The 19,447-nt window shown below is 39.7% G+C and overlaps 1 protein-coding gene across 2 annotated transcripts in view; it reads right to left on the reverse strand.

The window, feature by feature from the left end:
- Positions 1 to 3,409: 3,409 nt before the first annotated feature.
- DNAAF6 (dynein axonemal assembly factor 6) overlaps positions 3,410 to 19,447 on the reverse strand; it is a 79,393-nt gene continuing 63,355 nt past the window's right edge. The window contains exons 7-8 of one of the 2 annotated variants that reach the window (XM_031944893.1): positions 11,303 to 11,444; positions 3,410 to 3,443 (exon numbers count right to left, since the gene is read on the reverse strand). In XM_031944893.1, coding sequence (XP_031800753.1) covers positions 11,315 to 11,444 — 130 coding nt within the window. In that variant the 3' untranslated portion in view covers positions 3,410 to 3,443; positions 11,303 to 11,314. Of the gene's footprint in view, positions 3,444 to 9,416; positions 11,445 to 19,447 lie in introns of those variants that run through there. The other variant, XM_031944892.1, reaches the window with a different exon arrangement.

Raw genomic sequence — 19,447 nt, forward strand, 5'->3', positions numbered from 1 at the left:
CCGAACAAGTTGTGGATGGAATGCTATTGTTCTATAAGAAATGGTGAGCAGGGCGCTCTCAAAAACCTGGGAAGACTTACATAAACTGATGCAAAATGAAAGGAGCAGGAGCAGGAGAACACAATAACAGCAGTATGGCAGAATGATCAGTTGTGAATAAACTTAGCTTTTCTCAGCAATATAAAGATACAAAATAATTCCAAAGGATTTGTGATGAAAAAGAAAAACTATCCTCCCCCAGAGAAAGAACTGATGAAGTCTGAATGCACATTGAAGCAGATTTTTAAAGAGTTTAATTATTCTTGCTTTTTTTGGAACATGGCTAATATGGAAATATGTTTTGCACGACTACACACATATAATCAATTTGATTGCTTCTCAATGAGAGAGGAAAGAAGAGAGGGAGAGAATTTGGAACTCAAGATTTTAAAATGTTAAGAATTTTTTTACATGTAATTGAGAGAAATCAAATTCGAATTAGGAGATGGGGAAGGCCCCAAGAATGTTGATTAGATATGGAAAAATAGATATGGACAAGAGGCACCTAGGATTGACAGGCTGGGGTGGGTTGAGATCTGCATTGTTGTTGGGAACACACATAGGGTCTTAGAACCATTTGGGTTAGGAGTGGAGTATGATTTATTGTCATTAAACACGTACAGATAAAGGAGAAATGGGGAGGGTCAGTGAAATAATGGTGAACAAATACTAAGACTTAACTAGAGGAAGCAGACTTGCCCCCTAGACTGACTCAAGTAATTGAGAGATTGGGCAGAAGTCAAGGGATGAGTGACAGCCAACTCTTCTGAGACTGAGGAAGAGGGAGATTGGTGGATACCTTAGAATGCCCTCTGGTGTGGAGTTGTGGACATTACAAATATATCACAGGAAACCAGCTGGCTTACAGAATTTTGGCCAGATATTGTATGAAGTCCACCATTCTATTCTCGTAGAAAAGATGGAGAGATGTGGGTTAGAAAATAGTACAATTGGAAGGATTTGGAGTCAGTTGAATATCTGAACCCAAAGTGTAGTCCTTAATAGGTTGATATTGACTCGGTCTCCAGTATCTGAATATCTGAACCCAAAGTGTAGTCCTTAATAGGTTGATTTTGACTCGGTCTGCAGTAGAGTGCCCCACAGATATGTCCTGTGTTGTTGTTGTGTTGTGTTGTTGTTGTGTTGTGTTGTGTTGATCCTGTATTGTTTAACAATTTAAACAATAACTTAGGTATAGTCATGGATGGCATACATATCAAAACTGTAGATGACGTGTTCATTCAATCAACAGACACAAATATGTTGTGTCTACCACATGTGAGACATTGCTTGGCACTGGAAGCAAAGGCAAAACTAAAACACTGCCCTCTCTCAAGAATCTTCCCTTCCATTGGAGGAAAATGCCATTAATAAGTAAGTAGATGCATAATCTCTGTGTCAAGGAGGATGATCAGTGTGTCATTTGCAGAGTTAACCTCTGAAAAGATATGTTCAAATCCTGGGCTGAATCTCCCAAGTTTTACTCTGAATGACTGGATAAATTAATGAGTAGATGAATGAAAAAGCATTTATTAAGTCTTACCATGTGCCAGGCACTGCGCTGAGTAGAAAAACCTACAGGGCGGATAAAATGGCCCCATTGTTCTTAGGGTGCAGCAGCAAGGCAGAGAGTAATTTTGTCTTCTTTAATGCTGTTGCCATTGAGGAAATCATATCAATTTCTGATGCTGAAACTAGACAGCGCCAAGGACTTTGATAGAACTTTGTCTTCTGGGTTTTCTGTAGATGGGACAACTGAGGCAGTGGACCTGTAACACCCTCAGAAGCAATTGAGGTCCTACCTTGTAGAGGGCTGAAACTCCTAAAAGGTGCTTGAATCAGACAACCGAGCATTTAAGGCTAATTATTTAATTGTTGTGAGACAATGATTCTATTAGCATATGTTTGGATAAATGGCTCTTCTTACTGTTGGTGCTGGCTGAATGTTTGCGGTTAAGATAACCAGAGGCAAGCATTGGAGCTCCGGTGGACCAGAGGGACAGAGGCCAGAGTCACTTGGCGGCAGGACGAGGAGGAGAGAGGCTGGTGACTCTGGACTCCAAAATCCAGGATTTTGCTTGTCTGCCTCCTTCACTTCTCCCCCTAAAGACCAAGGACTTTAATTTATCCTGACTCTGGCTGACCCCAAGGCCTTCCAAGGAGCTAGCCAGTACTCTACACTACCTCTACAAGGACTGTTTTTATGAATGATGGCTCCAAAAGCAGAGTCCATGGTCTTGGGAATGCTGCCATTCATGGGCTTACCTACCTTTTGCTGGCACTCAGTTGGTGGCTGATGGTTGGGGGAAGGGTAGGGAATGGCTGATCTCTTGTTGAAGAAGGGTTGCTACCTTTCTTGATGGCTGGGAGACATGGAACAAAAGTAGGGCTAGCAGGAGTGGAGGGGTTGAGGATGAGGTAAGAGGGGAAAGCTGCTGTTTCCAGGTCTCTGGCTCAAGGTCCTGGACTATCTTCACTAAGGGCTAAGGGGAAGTAAAAATCAAAGTGGTAGAAGTGGTTGGACTTGTCTGGCACATGCTGTCTTCTGTCTCTCCTTCACAATGCTTTCCTACTTCAGCTAAGTTGGCTTGCCTGTCTAATATTCCATTAAATCTGTGATCTCATCAATGTAGGTATTTCCTCCAGTGCAGATTGGCAACTGTTCTGCAACTTATAAGTCTTCGAGATCTGCTAGGAACACAACAAAGTAATGAAAACTGATATTTTATTAAAGCCCAATATAGAAAATGAGAGCAAGGTCAGACGACAGCAGGGGAGTACAAAAGCGTGGCACATGTACCAATAGACTGAAAGTATAACACGGTACCTTGTACATAGCCAGGGTTTAATATGTGCTTCTCTCCTTCATTCAAAAGTACTAGTGTTCAGAATAAGCAGAGGTTGACAAAGAAAGTTCAGGATAACAGAAAATGGATTTGGTGCATTAGGATGTTGTTTTTCCCCACTATGTTAAGGAAAAGAAGAAGTCTGAAGACTTGACTATAGCTATAGCTATTAGGGCTAACATTTACACAGAGCTTACAATGTGTCGGGCAACGTGCTGGGAGTTTTATAATTATTATCTCATTTGATCCTCACAACAACTCTGGCAGGGAGGGGCCGTTATGATTGCCATTTTATAGATGAGGAAACTGAGTTATAAATTATAGGGATTGGGAATTCAATGTAATGGTTCTTAGTCATCTCCCAGAGTTCTTTATCTGGGTGTAGCTGGTTCAGTTCATTACTGCTCCATTGGAACTGATTTGGTTCATCTCATTGTTGAAGAGGGCCATGTCCATCAGAATTGATCACCATATAGTATTGTTGTTGAAGTATATAATGATCTCCTGGTTCTGCTCATTTCACTCAACATCAGTTCATGTTCGACTCTCCAGGCCCTTCTGAAATCAAACCAAAATGTTGGTCATTTTACACAGATTTTTCAAGCAACACTCTGTCCCTAACTCCTGCTTGTCTCTGAAACTTCTGTCCATCCTATGTTTACCTTCTAGGGCCAAGCAGAACAAGTCTAATGTCTTTCACAGGAGAAATAATTAGCATGTTCCTTCCACCTAAGTCTTCTCTTTTCTTTTCCAAATTAAACATTTCCTACTGGAATAAAATAATCCTCAGAGGAGATGACTTTGACACTGCCTTGAAATCATGGCTCAGGGTGGCTGACAGCTCTGCTTTGGAATTGGGCTCCTTCCAGGGGTATGGTTGAAATGAACAGCTGCTCAGTTCCCTTACAACTATGAAATTCTATGATCTTGTGTCCCAGCTTGAGGGGATTGGACTAAAGTCTCTAAAAGTTCCTTCAAGCTTTAACATTTTGTGATCTTATGTCAAAATGGCAGCCCTAAGTATATCACTCACAAGATAATTACCACTTTCAAACAAATCCAACACCAGTGGAAGCATCATTTCCCAAAGACACGCCTCCCTAGAGACATACTTCTCTGACTTCCACCCTGGTCTGTCTGTATGGATCACAATTCCCTGATACCAGGTACAATGGCATCTTTGAACCCCAAAGTTTTGCCTTTATTTTTACTTTTTTCTCCAAGGGAGACAAGTCCCAGTCATGCCCAGAAAAACAGCTTCTTGTCAGCTGGATCAGGGAGGTAGAAGAAGCTCTCACTCACATCCAAGCAAAGTAAATAACTGAGTACAGATGGGGCAATTAGGTGATGTAGTGGATGGAGCACCGGGCTTGGAATCTGGAAGACTCATCTTTGTGAGTTCAAATGCAGCCTCAGACACTTCCTGGTTGTGTGACCCGGGCAAGTCACTTCACCCTGTTTGCCTTAGTTTCCTCCTCTGTCAAATGAGCTGGAGAAGGAAATGGTGAACCACTCCAGTATCTCTGCCAAAAAAAAAAAACTCCAGATGGGGTCACAAAGAGTGGGATGGGACTGAAATGACTGAACAACAACAAAACAGATGGGAGAAAAAGGCACTGATTTCAGGCAATGGGGGTTGTTCATGGAAGACTGAATTGACTTTGTATGTGTATGACGGTGAGATCACTGAACTTTTTTTTAATCTTGTGGAAGAGATAAACTATTTAATGACTAATGTATAAAATAAGAAGCTAAGACCCAAAGGGAAACAAGGGATTTGCCTAAAGTCTGGGGTGTCATATTTTCACCTACCCTAATATTATTTCTGCCTACGCTTATTGTATTGTTCTTTAATTTTTCCTTTATGAATTAAATGCTATGCCATTTGGGTCATTTATGTTTAATACTGATATTATTTCATTGTCTATAGCATCTCTAAAATAATGGAGTTTCTATTTATTTCTCTTTCAGTGCTGGGTAAATTTAGCTGAAAGATAAAATAGAAAACAAAGAAAACTTGGGAGGGACTTAGACAAATTAGATTTGAAAAACTTCTGGTTTTTCTAAATGGGGACATTAGACTATATGTAGTTCTAACATTATACTGTAGCTTAACAAAAAGTGATCCCGATCTGTAAGACATTATTTAAATGATTGAACCCAAAGAGTCATTATTGTTCTAAATCCACCCAAATGTATTATCTCCTGATTCTGTCTTATTCACACGAATAGCTTGAGGAACTTTTTTAAATGCTCTAGATTCATTAATACAATCTTGGATCTTGTCTATTTTCCCCTTCCTCATCATTTTGTTGGTTTAGCTTTGGGTTTTTGTTTTTTGAGAAGTCTCACTCTCAGATATCTTAATTCATGAAGGAGGTAAATGATGAAGTATATACACCCTGTGTATACTGAGTCAGAGAGGCCAGTCCTACTGCACACTCTTGCCTTAATCACTTTCTAGACATCTTTAATCACACCATCTACACCCAGGGCATCATCTCCCTTCCGTCCCCACTAGAAAATTGGACTCCCTTCCCCCCAACCTCTTGGGTTTTGATAGACAAGATTTGGCTCTACCTTACTGAATTCCAGGCCTCTATAGCACTTTCTGGATATCTTTAGTCATGTTACTAAACCTCCCCAACTCCCCTCTTTCCATCTGATTTTTAGGTATTGTCTTCCTCCATTAGAATGTAAGCTCCTTGAGGGCAGGAATTATTTAATTCACATTCATTTGTAACACCATCTCTTAGCACAACACCTAGTACATAAGCATTTAAGAAGGAAAGAGCAATGAATTTGGAATCACAGGACCTGAGTCTTGAGCTCTGCTACTACTTGTATGATGTTGGGCTAGTAACTTCTCCGCTAGACTTCAGTTTTCTCACCTGTAAAATGAGGGGGTTAAACAAGATGGTTTCTTGGGTTCCTTCCAGTCCTAGATCTGGGTTCTCATAAGCCTGCCTCTACATCCATGTTTACCCATTCACTGTGACTCTAGATACTCCCAGGAGAGAATATACCACTTCTCCTGGTGTAGAATATATACTTGGGAAGCATGGTCTTTTTTCATAAATGGGGGTCTCCTGAGGTTCCCACTTCTCCCTAATGAAAACCATTATAAAACTCCTATCTCTTCCTCCCACCAAGGAAATGTGTTCTCTGTAGCACCCTTCCCCATTCTCTAAAGAAGGAGTGACCTTTTACATCCCCTTTCCATCCCTCCCATTCTTCCCCTTCCCTCCTCCCACATGACTCTTCTATTGGCTCCTTGATGGCTGAGTGAAGAAACCATTTCCTCCTCTTCTCTCAGATCTAGACCAGGCCGGAGAGTATTTCTAGTTTCCCCATTTCTCATTTCTGTTCTTCCTACCTGAGAGACTTTCTTCCATTACCTTGTCCATAAAAAATTTTTTTTGATTCATTTAAAGGGAATTTGGATTTAACCCTAACCCTAGTTCAAATAATATTATTTTTTTTAAACTTCTATTAAACAGACTTTTAATTCCCATAAATCTCTTTGGGCCCTTAGATCCTTTCTCACCCACATGATTATTCTTTCTTCTCCTGTTTAGCCTTTGAATAGGGGAATACCAGAATACAAACAACTGAAATCTAATGTAGTGGGCACACAGATAAGCCTTTTCCATCTTTTTTAGGGGAAACACAGGTTGTATACATTCATACCCATTCTATATTTTTGTTAGATTACATAAAAGCTAAATAAAATAAAAGTCATATTGTCAATAACCTATGTGCTTGCAGGGGAGCTAAGAGTCCTTGTAGGGAGAATGAAGGAAGCCAGACACTAATTTTCCAGGTTTATCTGAATGAAACCATGCACCAGATTGATTTTGGGAGAGATCCCCTAAAATTGCATCCAGATCTGTCTCTCCATCAATAGGACTCTGGCTCGGATAACAATGGGTTACAGAATTAGAAATGCTTTTTATTTTATCTTACTTCGGTTACCTCCGTGAGCATTTACAGTTAGAAGGTTGACTGAGTATGATCCTATACTAGAATTTGTTGCTTCATAGTCATTTACAAATTATCAATTGCCATTCTAAGAACTGATGGATGGTTCCATTATGGGATTAAATGGAAGAATCCATGATGCAATCAAAAGATTCTTAAAATACATTATCTTGAAATGTTCAAGTTTGGAATTAGGAAGCCAAAAGTTAATCAGAGCGTATACAGGCCTACACAAATACCCCTGGAGATTATAGGACAGAATAATCACTCTTAAAGAAGGCTCCTTTAAGAGGCTTAGTGATATGCTCAAGTTATGACTTTAGAACTGAGCCTTCTAAATCAGTGGTTTCAAACTCAAATAGAAAGGTGGTGGGAGAGAGCAGGGCACTAATCCACACATAGCAATCCCCGCAGACAGCATATTTTGATTTAGTTGGAAAATGTAAGATTGTCTCTATTTTATTGTATTTTTATTTATCTTGTTAAATAATTCCCACTTCCATTTAAATCTCCTTCTGGCCACACTCATGAGTGTAGTGGGCCACATGGGGTCTGCAGGCGGTGTGTTTGATACCTCTGATCTATACAGTAGAAAAGGTTCACCAAAAATTAGTGACAAGAAGGAAATTGCTCCCATGTGTTCTCTTTTCTAGATTTGCATGAGCGGAGTTTGATCTGTCACAAAAAGGATCTGTTTCTAAGATCTTTAGCTTTCCCAGTCCCAAGAGTTATGAACATGTCTCTCCTCCCCATCCCACCCCCAAATTACCTGTACTTATTTTGCATATCCCTACATGACAATGGTCATCCCCTGGAGCATGAGTAGGGATAGGTCCAGGGACACATGGGCTCAATATGGAAGGAGATGGTTTTCTGGGATGACGTAGAAAATCCTGGATAGAGTGCAAGAGGGTTGGGGGTAGAGCTTTATTAAAACTGTATGAAAGAGGATTGGCCACTGAATTAGCAAGAGCTGCCCACTCAGTAGACTTTAAAAGAAAAATCTCTTCTTTGTTTCTTCCTTCCTCTCAGAATATAAGTCATATTCTCTTTATGTGACTTCCATAATTTAGTGTGCTTCCAAACACACATGCCCAAGTTAGGATGTTGGGCTTCTAGACGTCTCTTCTCTTTGAGTTTTTTTTTAACCTGAGCATAAGTATCAGAACAATGATTCTTAGAACTAGACTTCTCAGGAGTGATTACTTCAAGAATTCCCACACTCCTTAGCTGGTGTTGGCCATACTTTAGGAAAAGCCCCTTTGTGGACAAGATGGCCCACAGCAGGCACACAGGCCTGGCTTGCTAGAAGACAGTACAGAGTGGAATCACAGGTGAAAAGCCGAATCAGCAAACCCCAAAAGTGTAACATTTAATAGTTGTATGACCTTGAGCAAATCATTTAATTTTCCAGGCCTCAGATTCCATCTGTGTGATGAGGCGGTTGGATCTATCTTGATCTATCATCCTATGAATCTTCCAAATGAACATGATAGTGATTCTAAGTCACTGCTTTATGTATAAGGGTTTTACTCTTGTTGTCAATCATGCTTGAGAGTCTTTTTTGTGGAAGAAAGAAATAGCTGTTCCATACTTGATTTATATCATATATCATGTAGCTTTCTCCTGTCTCCTTTTAGGGGAGACCCTAGACATTAACCCAGGAACCAACAGTTGTTTTTTGTGCTTGGACACTTATATGTGTATACTGCAGAGATGTTTTGTCAGCATGGGTCCCCATTCCGGGTTACAGTGACCACCTAGGGACTCTGGGGTCCAATTTTGGTTCCATGGTGGCCCAGCATTGAAAGGGTTTTGTGGTTTAATATAATGTAGTGAATTCTGCATGGTCCCAGTAGAGACAGGATTCTCCAGTCCTGAACCTGCTTCAAATTACTTGCTTAAAAATGTTTGTGGCAGCCCTTTTTGTAGTGGCCAGAAAATGGAAACTGAGTGGATATCCATTGCTTGGGGAATGGCTGAATAAGTCATGGTATGTGAATGTTAGGGAATATTATTGTTCTGTAAGAAATGACCAGCAGGAGGATTTCAGAAAGGCCTGGAGAGACTTACACGAACTGATACTGAGTGAAATGAGCAGGACCAGCAGATCATTATATACTTCAACAACAATACTATATGATGATCAATTCTGATGGACATGGCTCTCTTAAACAATGAGATGAACCAAATCAGTTCCGATTACTCAACAAGAGAACCAGCTACACCCAGAGAGAGGACTATGGGAAATGAGTTTGGAGCACAACATAACATTTCCACTCCTTCTGTTATTGTTTGCTTGCATTTTTGTTTTCCTTCTCAGGTTTTTTTACCTTCTTTTTAGATCCGATCTTTCTTGAGCAGCAAGATAACTGTATAAATATGTACGCATATATTGGATTTAACATATACTTTAACATATTTAACATGTATGGGACTGCCTGCCATCTAGGGGAGGAGGTGGAGGGAAGGAGGGGAAAGTTAGAACAGAAGGTTTTGCAAGGGTCAGTGTTGAAAAACTACCCATGCATATGTTTTGTAAATAAAAAGCTATAATAAAAAAATTATTTTCTGAGTTTCTCTTGATAGAAAATAGAGTGGCACTTTATCCCAGGGCTCTGAAGAAGTTCCTCAAGGATAAATGATCATGTTGTCTCCCTGAAAAGAATACTGAAGCCAGAAACTGCTCCTAGCATGATGCCTGGCACACAGTAGGGGACTTTAAAATTCCCATTAATTGCTTAATAAACCCTATCACTCTAAAAGTCTGAATATTTCTCTTTAAAAATAGCAAGTCCTCTGAATTGTCAAAAATGACTACTTCTGATCCCAAGGACAGTGAAGTAGGATGATTTCTAGATGGCTATAAATCACTGAACTAAATTACATTGTTCTTGAAGCTCAATTTCATTACATAATTAATACAGAACCATATAAGCAATGCCCAATGCAATTTGGCCTGGAAATGCTGTCTTCTCTTCCAGGGACAAAGTGTACCCAGTCATCCAGCTCACCTTACTTGAGTGATAGTCCTTCTAATTAGGACCAGCACATAAAATAGGGGGTGGGGTAGTATATTTCCCACTGATTCATTGCTATTCTTTGGAGGAGAGAAATGCTTACCCAGAGCTTATACTTTGGGGCATAATCCAAATAAACTCTTAAAATATTGCCTAGATTAAAAAGAAATGCTAAAACCACAATGCAGGTAGAGAGTAGGTTACCCTTTTGATCCAAATCACTTCAGGGACTTAAATAACTCCCGCTCTACTTAGCCACTTAATCTTTGCTTCCCTTTTGTCTCCTCAGAAGACAGTTACCAAGCTTATTTCAGTTTTAAATTCCAGAGAGCTCTTCCTGCTTAAGCACAGCCAATTGATCATCGTCCCAGTCCTGCTTGGTTCTACTTGACCTAATCACAGCCTAGATCCTTGCTGGCCCCTCGGCTGAAGGGGCAAGCTATCTCCAGGACACATCTGTGGAGTCCTGATTTCCCCTGGCACTTGTGAGAGAAGGATGATCATTGCTCAATTGTTCACTTTCAGTTTTCTCAATTTACTCTCGAGATTGAAGAAAAACATGGAAGAAGTGCCCGTTTTGGAAGACGAGATTTCTTTTATTGCTAACTTATTACTGAAGGATCTGACTGATGGGGAGCCATTTTTATCTAGAGATAGACTTGAACAGTTAACAAGAACAGGGTCAAAAGACTAACACACATCACTAATTATGAAGAAGGATTGGAAATGAGGGAGACATGGACAATTCATAGGACTGCCACTTGTCTCTCTAACTTCTTTTCAAAAAACCACAATATAACACAGAGATTTTCTCCCCCCCCCAAAAAAAAGGCACTAGTAATAATTATAAGGCTGCCTAGAAAAAATGTTTTTTAAATGCAACTAATAATAAATACTTCAAACAGATCCAAATCACTCAAAGATTACAGCTTCGTGTGATAAAAACATTAATGCTTATAAACAGAATGTCCCCCAGAGTTGGAGTGCAGTTTTAAATTTTTAAGCTTTATCAGCACTAGAACTTTTGGGACAACCTGTATACCAACTGTAAGAACATTTCAACTACTTTATCATAAGCCAAATCTATATAGTTTAACCAAATAGCAAAGAAATAAGGCCACTTTATTTTGGTTTTGTTTGTTTTGGCCATCCTAAAGGCCAATTTTTGAGCAATGGCTTATGTCACTGCATCTTTCATTGGTTTGAGTCCACAAAACGTTGTCTAAATGAATTTTATGGTCTAAATATTTCCATTGCTCTAAATACTACATTGATCATGTTGACATCTAATCAGTTCCTTAGTGATCACCCCAGTAAATGGATGGTCTTGTCGCCAGCAGAACCATTGAGTATACAAGGAATTTTCCTAGGACTCTGATGATGCTTCTAGTCTTACTGGACACTGTCTTATCTTACCCCATTATGATTTCAGAAAAAATTAATGAAATCAAACTCTCTTTTCATGGTCAAGATGACTTCAAGGGTCTCCGTTTCTGTGATAAAACTTGCTTTGCCAGTCTTGCTGTCCACAGGATGGGGAAGGTGCAGGAGCAGCTTACTAAAATATAGGAATAAACGTGTTAGAAATTGTTCCTTAAAACTGAAACAAAAATGAGAAGTTATTTCCTTCATAGAAATTCAGAGAAAAGAAACTATGAATGATCAGAGTGAGGTGAAGATTCACATGTGAGGTTTCACTTAACTGATGAATAACTTGTCGTGAAGTTTGGGTAACACATCCTCAGGCTAAGATTGCAGTTTTCATGACAGAGCCATCCCAACTGTAACTTTTGATTAAACCAAATCTCTTCTTCCCTACTATCTCTTAGTCCTAAACCACATCAATCTCTATCCTCTGCCTCCATGATACCCCACTGATGGATCCTCGGGAATCCCTGTCTAGTAACATGCTAGTTCTCTTCCTCCCATAATCAGCCTTATCACTTTTCTTTTTTTTTTTTAGATAGTATTTTGTTTTTCCAAATACATACAAAGATAGTTTTCAACATTCACCTTTGCAAAACCTCATGTTCCCAATTTTTCTCCCTCCCTCCTTCTCTCCCCATTCCCCAATATAAGTTAAACATGTTATCACCCTTCTTTAATGTTGGCTACTCCTCTGATATCGCCACGCTAAGAAGGACAGGGGAGACAGCCATCATGTCTTACTGCCCACGGTCTCTTTCATACCCTCTGTGTGCCATTCTCCTCTGTTGAGGTTCATGTCCTCCAGCTAGCTCACCTTGTCCAGATGTAGGCAGCTACCATCTACCACCCTTTGCGTCTTTCTCCTTCCTCAGCAAGTTCAGTTCTCGGCTTTGCTTTCCACCCAGACTCTTGTCCTTATCCTTAATCACTTCTATGCTCATGCTGATGACCATTTGAACACCCAGCTAACCTTGTTAACTGCCAAGACCTCCACTTCCACTGTACGCCAACCACTCATAGGAGTCACATCCTAAAGTTGTATGTATGTACGGCATGGATTAAAAGGCGGTTTTACCTCCAAGATCTTCAACTCTGAAACTCGCCTAACTTATTGCCATCCTTGGACCTCGGACTTCTCCTTCAATTCACTCTTCATAAACCTGCTCTTTACTCTGAGGCCCACAGAAAGACAACCTCTCTGAGCCCTGGTTTCTGTAAAATGGAGCTAATAATAGCTATACCTACCTCATCCTTTCTTGCCCTTTCTCTATACCTCAGATATAACTGGAAATATCTTCTGGATATCTTAAGTCAACCTCTCCCTCTTTGGCCTTCCTAGTGAAGGCCAAAGCCTTCCCTTGTAATCTCAATCTCATCTGATCTCCTCCCTTTCAGGAACTTACTTAATAATTCTTTCCTTTTCATTCCTTTCCTAGCAACTGCTCCCTTCCCTGATTGCTACAAACATGCTTATGGCTTTCATATTCTTCAAGAAACATTCCTTTGAACTGAATATTAAGAAATTAGAAAGACCAAACTTTATCCCAAGGCAGAGACAAGTAAAGACAGTTTTCCCTCTGCCTCTGCAGAGGTTGATTCCCTTAGTGTGGGACACTGTATGTCAGTGTAGATCTTTTGGATGTGTTGTTTACTTTTCCTAATTTTTCCTCTTCTTTCTCTCTGTTCTTCCTTCCTTTCCTTGTTTCTCTTCTTTCTTTCTTCCTTTTTGTGTTGTTATAAGGGATGGTTCTCTGGAAAGGGAAAGGAGGAAGGATACAGAGGAAAATCTAGGGGATGTAAAAACAAATTATAATTAAAAAGTCTGTTTTTAAAAATCCTCCTTTGCCTCTGCCATTTCCACAAAGTATGATATATCTACTCCCTTTGGCAGCTAAATTCCTAAAAGGAGGTATCTGCTCCACCCGATGCCTCCACTGATCCCCACTTAGCCCCTTGCAATCGGCTTCCTATGCAAGTCATCTCTTTAATGGGCCTACTTAAAGATCACCCAAGACCTTGTGCTTACTAAAGCTGACATTTGTTTCTCAGTTGTCTTTCCCCTTAACTTTTTGGGAGCATTCCCTCTTTCTGAATTCTCTCTCCTCCCCCTGATTTTCCTCTATCTCTGAAAACTTTTTCTTGGTCTCCTTCACTGTCCCTTAACTGTGGGTTCATCTCAAATCTCTGTCCTCAGTATCCCTTGCCAATTCATCATCATCCTGCACTCTCTAAGTGTGCTTCCCCCCCAAAAAAAAAACCAAACAAACTTCTGTCCTATGTCCTCTTTTCTCTACAAGCTGTCTTTGTAATGTCATCTCCTATATAGGTTCAATTATCATTATTATTACACAGATGACTTCCAGATCCCAGTAACAAACATTCCCCAGAGGGAAAAGGACCCACATGTGCCAACTGTTTGTAGCAGGCCTTTTTGTAGCGGCAAGGAACAAAGTTCTGGTATATGAATGAAATGGATATTATTATTCTATAAGAAATGATGAGTAGATTGATTTCAGAAAAACCTGGAAAGACTTACAGAAACTGATGCTGAATGTAGTGAGCAGAACCAAGAGAACATTGGATACAGCAACAACAAGATTATGCAATGATCGACTGTGATGGATTTGGCTCTTTTCAATAATGTGGTGATTCAGGCCAATTCCAATAGACTTGGGATGGAAAGAGCCATCCGCATTCAGAGAGAGAATTATGGAGACTGAATGTGGATCAAAGCATAGTATTTTCACCTTTGTTGTTGTTGTTGTTATTTGTTGGTTTATTTTTTTTTCTTTCTCATTGTTTTCCCTTTTGATCTGATTTTTCTTGCACAGCATGACAAATGTGAAAATGTATTTAGAGAAATTGCCCGTGTTTAACCTGTATTGAATGGCTTGCTGTCTTGGGGAGGAGGAGGGAGAAAATTTTGGAGCACAAGGTTTTGGAAGGGTGAATGCTGAAAACTATCTCTGCACGTCTTTTGAAAAATAAAAAAACTTTAATTAAAAAAAAAAAACTAACATTCCCCAGAAGCAGATAAGTGGCCTAGTGCATAGAGTTCTGGGTCTGGAGTCTTTTGACTCCCTTAACATAAGTTAAAATCCAGCCTCATACACTTACTAGCTATGTGACCTTGAGCAAGTAAGTCACTTAACCTCTGTTTGCCTCAATTTCCCCAACTATAAATTAGCACTCATTTACCTCAAGGTTATAGGGAGGATCAAATGAGATAATATTTGTAAAACGTGCTTAGCACAGGTAGGACAAGCACTTCAAAAATGCATATTCCCTCCCTTGAAATCCACATTTTTCAATTGTCTTCTGGACAGCATCATATAGTTATTCTAGCCAAACCTCAAACTCAACCTTTCCATAGAGGGAAGAGTGCCGGCTCTGGACTTAGAAAGCCTGGTTTTGAATCCCATCTTCTATCACTTTATGTGTGACCTTAGACAAGACATTTCTCCCCTCTGGGCCTCAGTTTTTAGTCTATAAAATTGGGGGGAAGAGGGTTAGACTATGTGACCTTCAATGTTTCTTGTAGTTCTAAGTGTATGATCTCAGGATCATGGATTCTTCCTTTCCCCAGCCAAATCCGCTCTTGACAAACTCCAGTGACTCAACAATATCTCTGTTTTCACTTTCCTCCCCTGACAAAGCGGGGCCCTTATCATTTTTCTCCTTGACTATTATAAAAGTCTCCTAAGCCTCAACCTCTCCTCCACTCTCCTTTCTCTCCAGTACTTCCTATATATCATAGGATATTGTTCTGACTGCGGCATTTCCCTATTCGAGAATAAGTTGTTGAGTCATTTCAGTCGCATCCAATCCTTCAAGACCCCATTTGGGGATTTCTTGGCAAAGATACTGAAGCAGTTTGCCATTTGCTTCTCCAGTTCATTTTACAGATAAAGAAACTGAGGCAAACAGGCTGAAGGGACTTGCCTGGGATCATATAGCTAGGAAGTGTCTGAGGCCAGATGGGAACTTGGGAAGATGAGTCTTCCTGATTCCATGCCTGGTGCTTTGTATAGTGCAGTGCCACCTAGCTGCCCCAAGAATCAGTTGTAGCTCCCTACTGCCTCTAGGATAAAATGCATATTCCTCAGGCCGGCTTTTAAGGCCTTCCACAATCTGGTTCCAGCCTACTTTTCCAGGCTTACTCCCTAGCCATCCTGTATTCTGAACTGTGCTTGATATGCTGTCTCCTACTTCTCTGGATCCCCCATGCCTAGAAGGCACTCCCTCCTCATCTTTGGTTCAGAAACCTTATCTTTCAAGATGAATCCCAGGTACCATCTCTTCTGAAAGAGCATCCAGTTACAAGAGGACTCCCTTCCTCCTCAAGGGAGTACTTGGTCTTGAATCTCCCCTTTCTCCCAACCCACTACCTTGCATTTTATATCTGTGTACAGGTCTGGGGATACGACATGTACATTTTTCGAAGTTAAAGTTAGGGTCTTGTACATTACAAGTGCTTAATATGTACAAGAATAAACTGGTTTGCCCCATTAGTCCTCATAGTAGCATAGGAATGGGATGAGTCAACTCATTGGCCTGGGATGACCAGGCCCGTTGGCTCAAAGTTGAACGTCTGAAAGGTTCCGTGTCACTGCGGCCCGAGTCCTCACCAGAGAGCTAACAATTGAGGCTCGGTTTTGGCTTAATTACAATACCAGACTAATGAAAGTGCTTCTATTTTCTTGCTTCTGGCTCTTCTGACTCAACATTGATCAAAAAAAAATCTCCCTGATAGATTTCTGGATTTGTTTGCAGTTAATGGCCGAGTTGTCCAGCATGGAGCACTTTAGCTGCAATGTGGGTGATGAGACAGCCATCATTCTGTCATAGTGCTGTGTGTCTGAATTATGCATGGGCCTGGCAAACAGAAGACTCTAAAGAAAAATAAATGTTTGCAGCACTTATGGCTCAGTTTTCTCTGATAAAAACAACATGGACAGATGATTTTTTTTATCTAGAGGCTACAAGATTTCCAATCCCTAAAAGAAAATGCTATTTAAAAAAAAAGTATTAAGTTGAGTGCTTGAATTGAGTATTACTTTATAAAAACAAAACACTTGCGAATCAATTCCCTCTTCAATCATCTATGCAGACCTAAGTGCAGGAGCTCTTTCTCATTAGAAATATTGATTGGACAGCTCAAGTTTCTAAAGGTGACCTTTTCTGTGAGGCTTTAGCTACTTGAAAAGTTACAGTCTAGGAGAAAGAACTCCCTCTTCAGGCAGCAAATGCTTTTGCCCCAGAAAAAAACAAAAACACTTGTGTGATCTGTAAAATTGTGTTGCTGTGATTCGTATAAAAATGCATCAAAAGAAATCAGTGAGCAGATATATACACGTGCACCTTTTCAAATCTGTTGCTCATAATCTAGGTTCTGTTAAAAGTGGGGTTTTCTTTAGCTTTTATCCTATAAATAATGTTTTAAGAAGAAAACCTAAAATTCAAAAGTAGAGTCAATTATTCTCTTCAGTCAGAATCAGTACATATCCACTGTAAAAAATTAGCTGAAGTAGTAATGTCGATGATAACATGGATTTCTTTGTCTAGAGAGACCCACTCCAATGGACAGCTCCTGTTAGAATGATAGAGCTTAACTACTCTTTCTGCTTTGGTAATTTCAACCAATTTAGACTTTTAGGAGAGAAGTACATTTGCTTGTTGTTTTTACTGGGCAATGACCAAACTAAAATTAATATTTAAGCGTGACAAAATTCTATTAAATATTTAGCAAGTAAAATCTTCTCTTCCTCCAAGATGAAGCTCAAGTACTACCAACATGGGGCAGAGAATACCTCTTAACCATCTTTGTTTTTCTACACAGAGCAGTCACTCAATAAAATATGAACAGAACGAAGGAAAACAAATGCTCAGTTCACCATAGAATCACATTTGTACCATAAAATTGACTTGGACGTTGTCTTTAGGTAAGATTCACCCTTCACTTTGTCCCTAAGTATGGAGCAATGTGACTGATGGTCTCCACATGTTTGGATGGATTCATCACTCAGTCAACCACAAGGTGATACTCTGGAAGATGATGTACCAAGTTACAGAAGGACTGCAAGTCTGTGATGGTGGAAGCACTCCAACCCCCTGCCCCCAGGAAACTATGAATCCTTGAAGAGCTAAAGCATTGTTCTTTAAGAGTTTCTGTTCAGTTGTATGCAGGAATACTACATTTATACTATTTTATTATATATATATATATGTATATTATTCATATAATAATATGAAGAACAACTGTGAATAACTTAGTTATTCTCAGCAATACAATGATCCAAGACAGTTCTGAAGGACATATGATAAAAGGTGTTGTCCATCTCCAGAGAAAGAACTAGTGGAGTCTGAAGGCAGATTGAAGCACACTTTTTCTTTACTTTTTAAATCTTCCTTGGGGTTTTTCGGTTGTTTTTTTCTTTCACAACATGACTTACATAGAATTGTGTTTTGCATGACTACACATCTCTACCCTCTGTCAAATTGCTCGCCTTTTCAATGAGAGGGAGAGAATTTGGAACTCAAAATTTGAAAAGGATATTAAAATTGTTTTTACGTGTAATTAGAGAAAAATAAAATATTAAATGTTTTAAAAGAGTTTCTGTTCCATAATCTAAGGTCAAATATTTAACATTTTCTCTACTGAAACTATGTAAATATTAGTCATGATATTCAAATATGAAAATCAAAAACTGTACACAAAATTTAGAGTTGCATGGTTCAGGTTTAGTGAGCCTAATGCCATAGATCAACCTTGCTATGGCCAGATTTCATATTATGTAGTTTTAATTTCACATATTTAGTAGATTAGGGAAGTGATTAGTTTCTATATCCAGATGATAAACATATGTGCATTTTCTTTGTTTGTTTGTTTGTTTTTATTTTTATAACTTTTTATTCACAGAACCCATGCCAGGGTAATTTTTTTACAACATTCTCCCTTGCACTCACTTCTATTCTGATTTTTCCCTCCCACCCTCCACCCCCTCCCCTAGATGGCAAGCAGTCCTATATATGTTGAATATATCATAGTATATCCTAGATACAATGTATGTGTGCAACATATGTGCATTTTCTAGAGCCCTTATAGGAACTTAAACTTCAGACAAACTGTAAATAGCCTCTGAGTTTTGGCTTGCTGTTTCAAAGGTGTGTCAAACTACAGGAAGCTCTCAATTATTTGCATTAATGAAGAGCAAGTGTGGTGTAGCTCCTCAGCTTGGATCACTGGGTTTTTCCTGATTATGGTCAAATTCACAATGATGTACTTGGACACCAGCAGAGATTCATGTCACCAGTCTGAGATGCGATGGTTGGTTTGGGTTTCAAAGAATTCCCTGCTGAAAGCAATGAAGCAGAATAGGTGTTCACATCAGTGAACATTTTGAAAGCAATGTTTGAGTGGTGGAGAATCTTAAGTTCAGATAATGGAGAGTTGACTACACCAGGACACTAATGTGCATGACATGCTTAGAAAACCTCATTCGAATCTTCTTTAGCCTTTCTTCTTTTTCTTTTGGTGCGCCACGGTTCTCTTTTATTATCCTGACTCGGTCCTGCCTCAGTTTCCCTAATTGTTCTGCCTCAGTTTATATTGTTCTGCTCAATCCTGCAAAACCATCCCTCCCCCTTAATCAGAATATTTGATAAGGATAAAAGATCTTATATTTTAGAATATCAGAATTCCTCTCCCCATCCCAAGCTATTAGAATATCAGATATCGTCTTCGTTGAGAGACATAATGTCATCCCCATCTCCAGTGGCTCACCCCACCCTGTCAGAGTCCTCTTCCACTCTCAGCACCCTAACTCCACCCCTGCCTCAGTCTAACCCCTGTGTCTGGGCCACATGTATATATGTCATTGAGAACTCGCATTGTTTGCTGGATTCTTGGACATGATAGTCTCATTCAGCCCTGGGACCAAACCAGGGATCCATTTGATCCCAGTAAATCTCTCCCTTTTAAATAAAATATTAAATACCTCTAATTTCTATCTTGCCTCAGTTTCCCCGGCATTACACTTTCAGCCTTCTTTTTCATTGATTCTATTGTTTTTACATTCTCTTCCTTTTTAAATCTCTGCATCCCTTGGCTCCCTTACCCAGGTTACCCTACCT

This window comes from Sarcophilus harrisii, chromosome X, assembly GCF_902635505.1.
Source record: "Sarcophilus harrisii chromosome X, mSarHar1.11, whole genome shotgun sequence".
In the NCBI taxonomy this organism is placed as follows: Eukaryota; Metazoa; Chordata; class Mammalia; order Dasyuromorphia; family Dasyuridae; genus Sarcophilus; species Sarcophilus harrisii.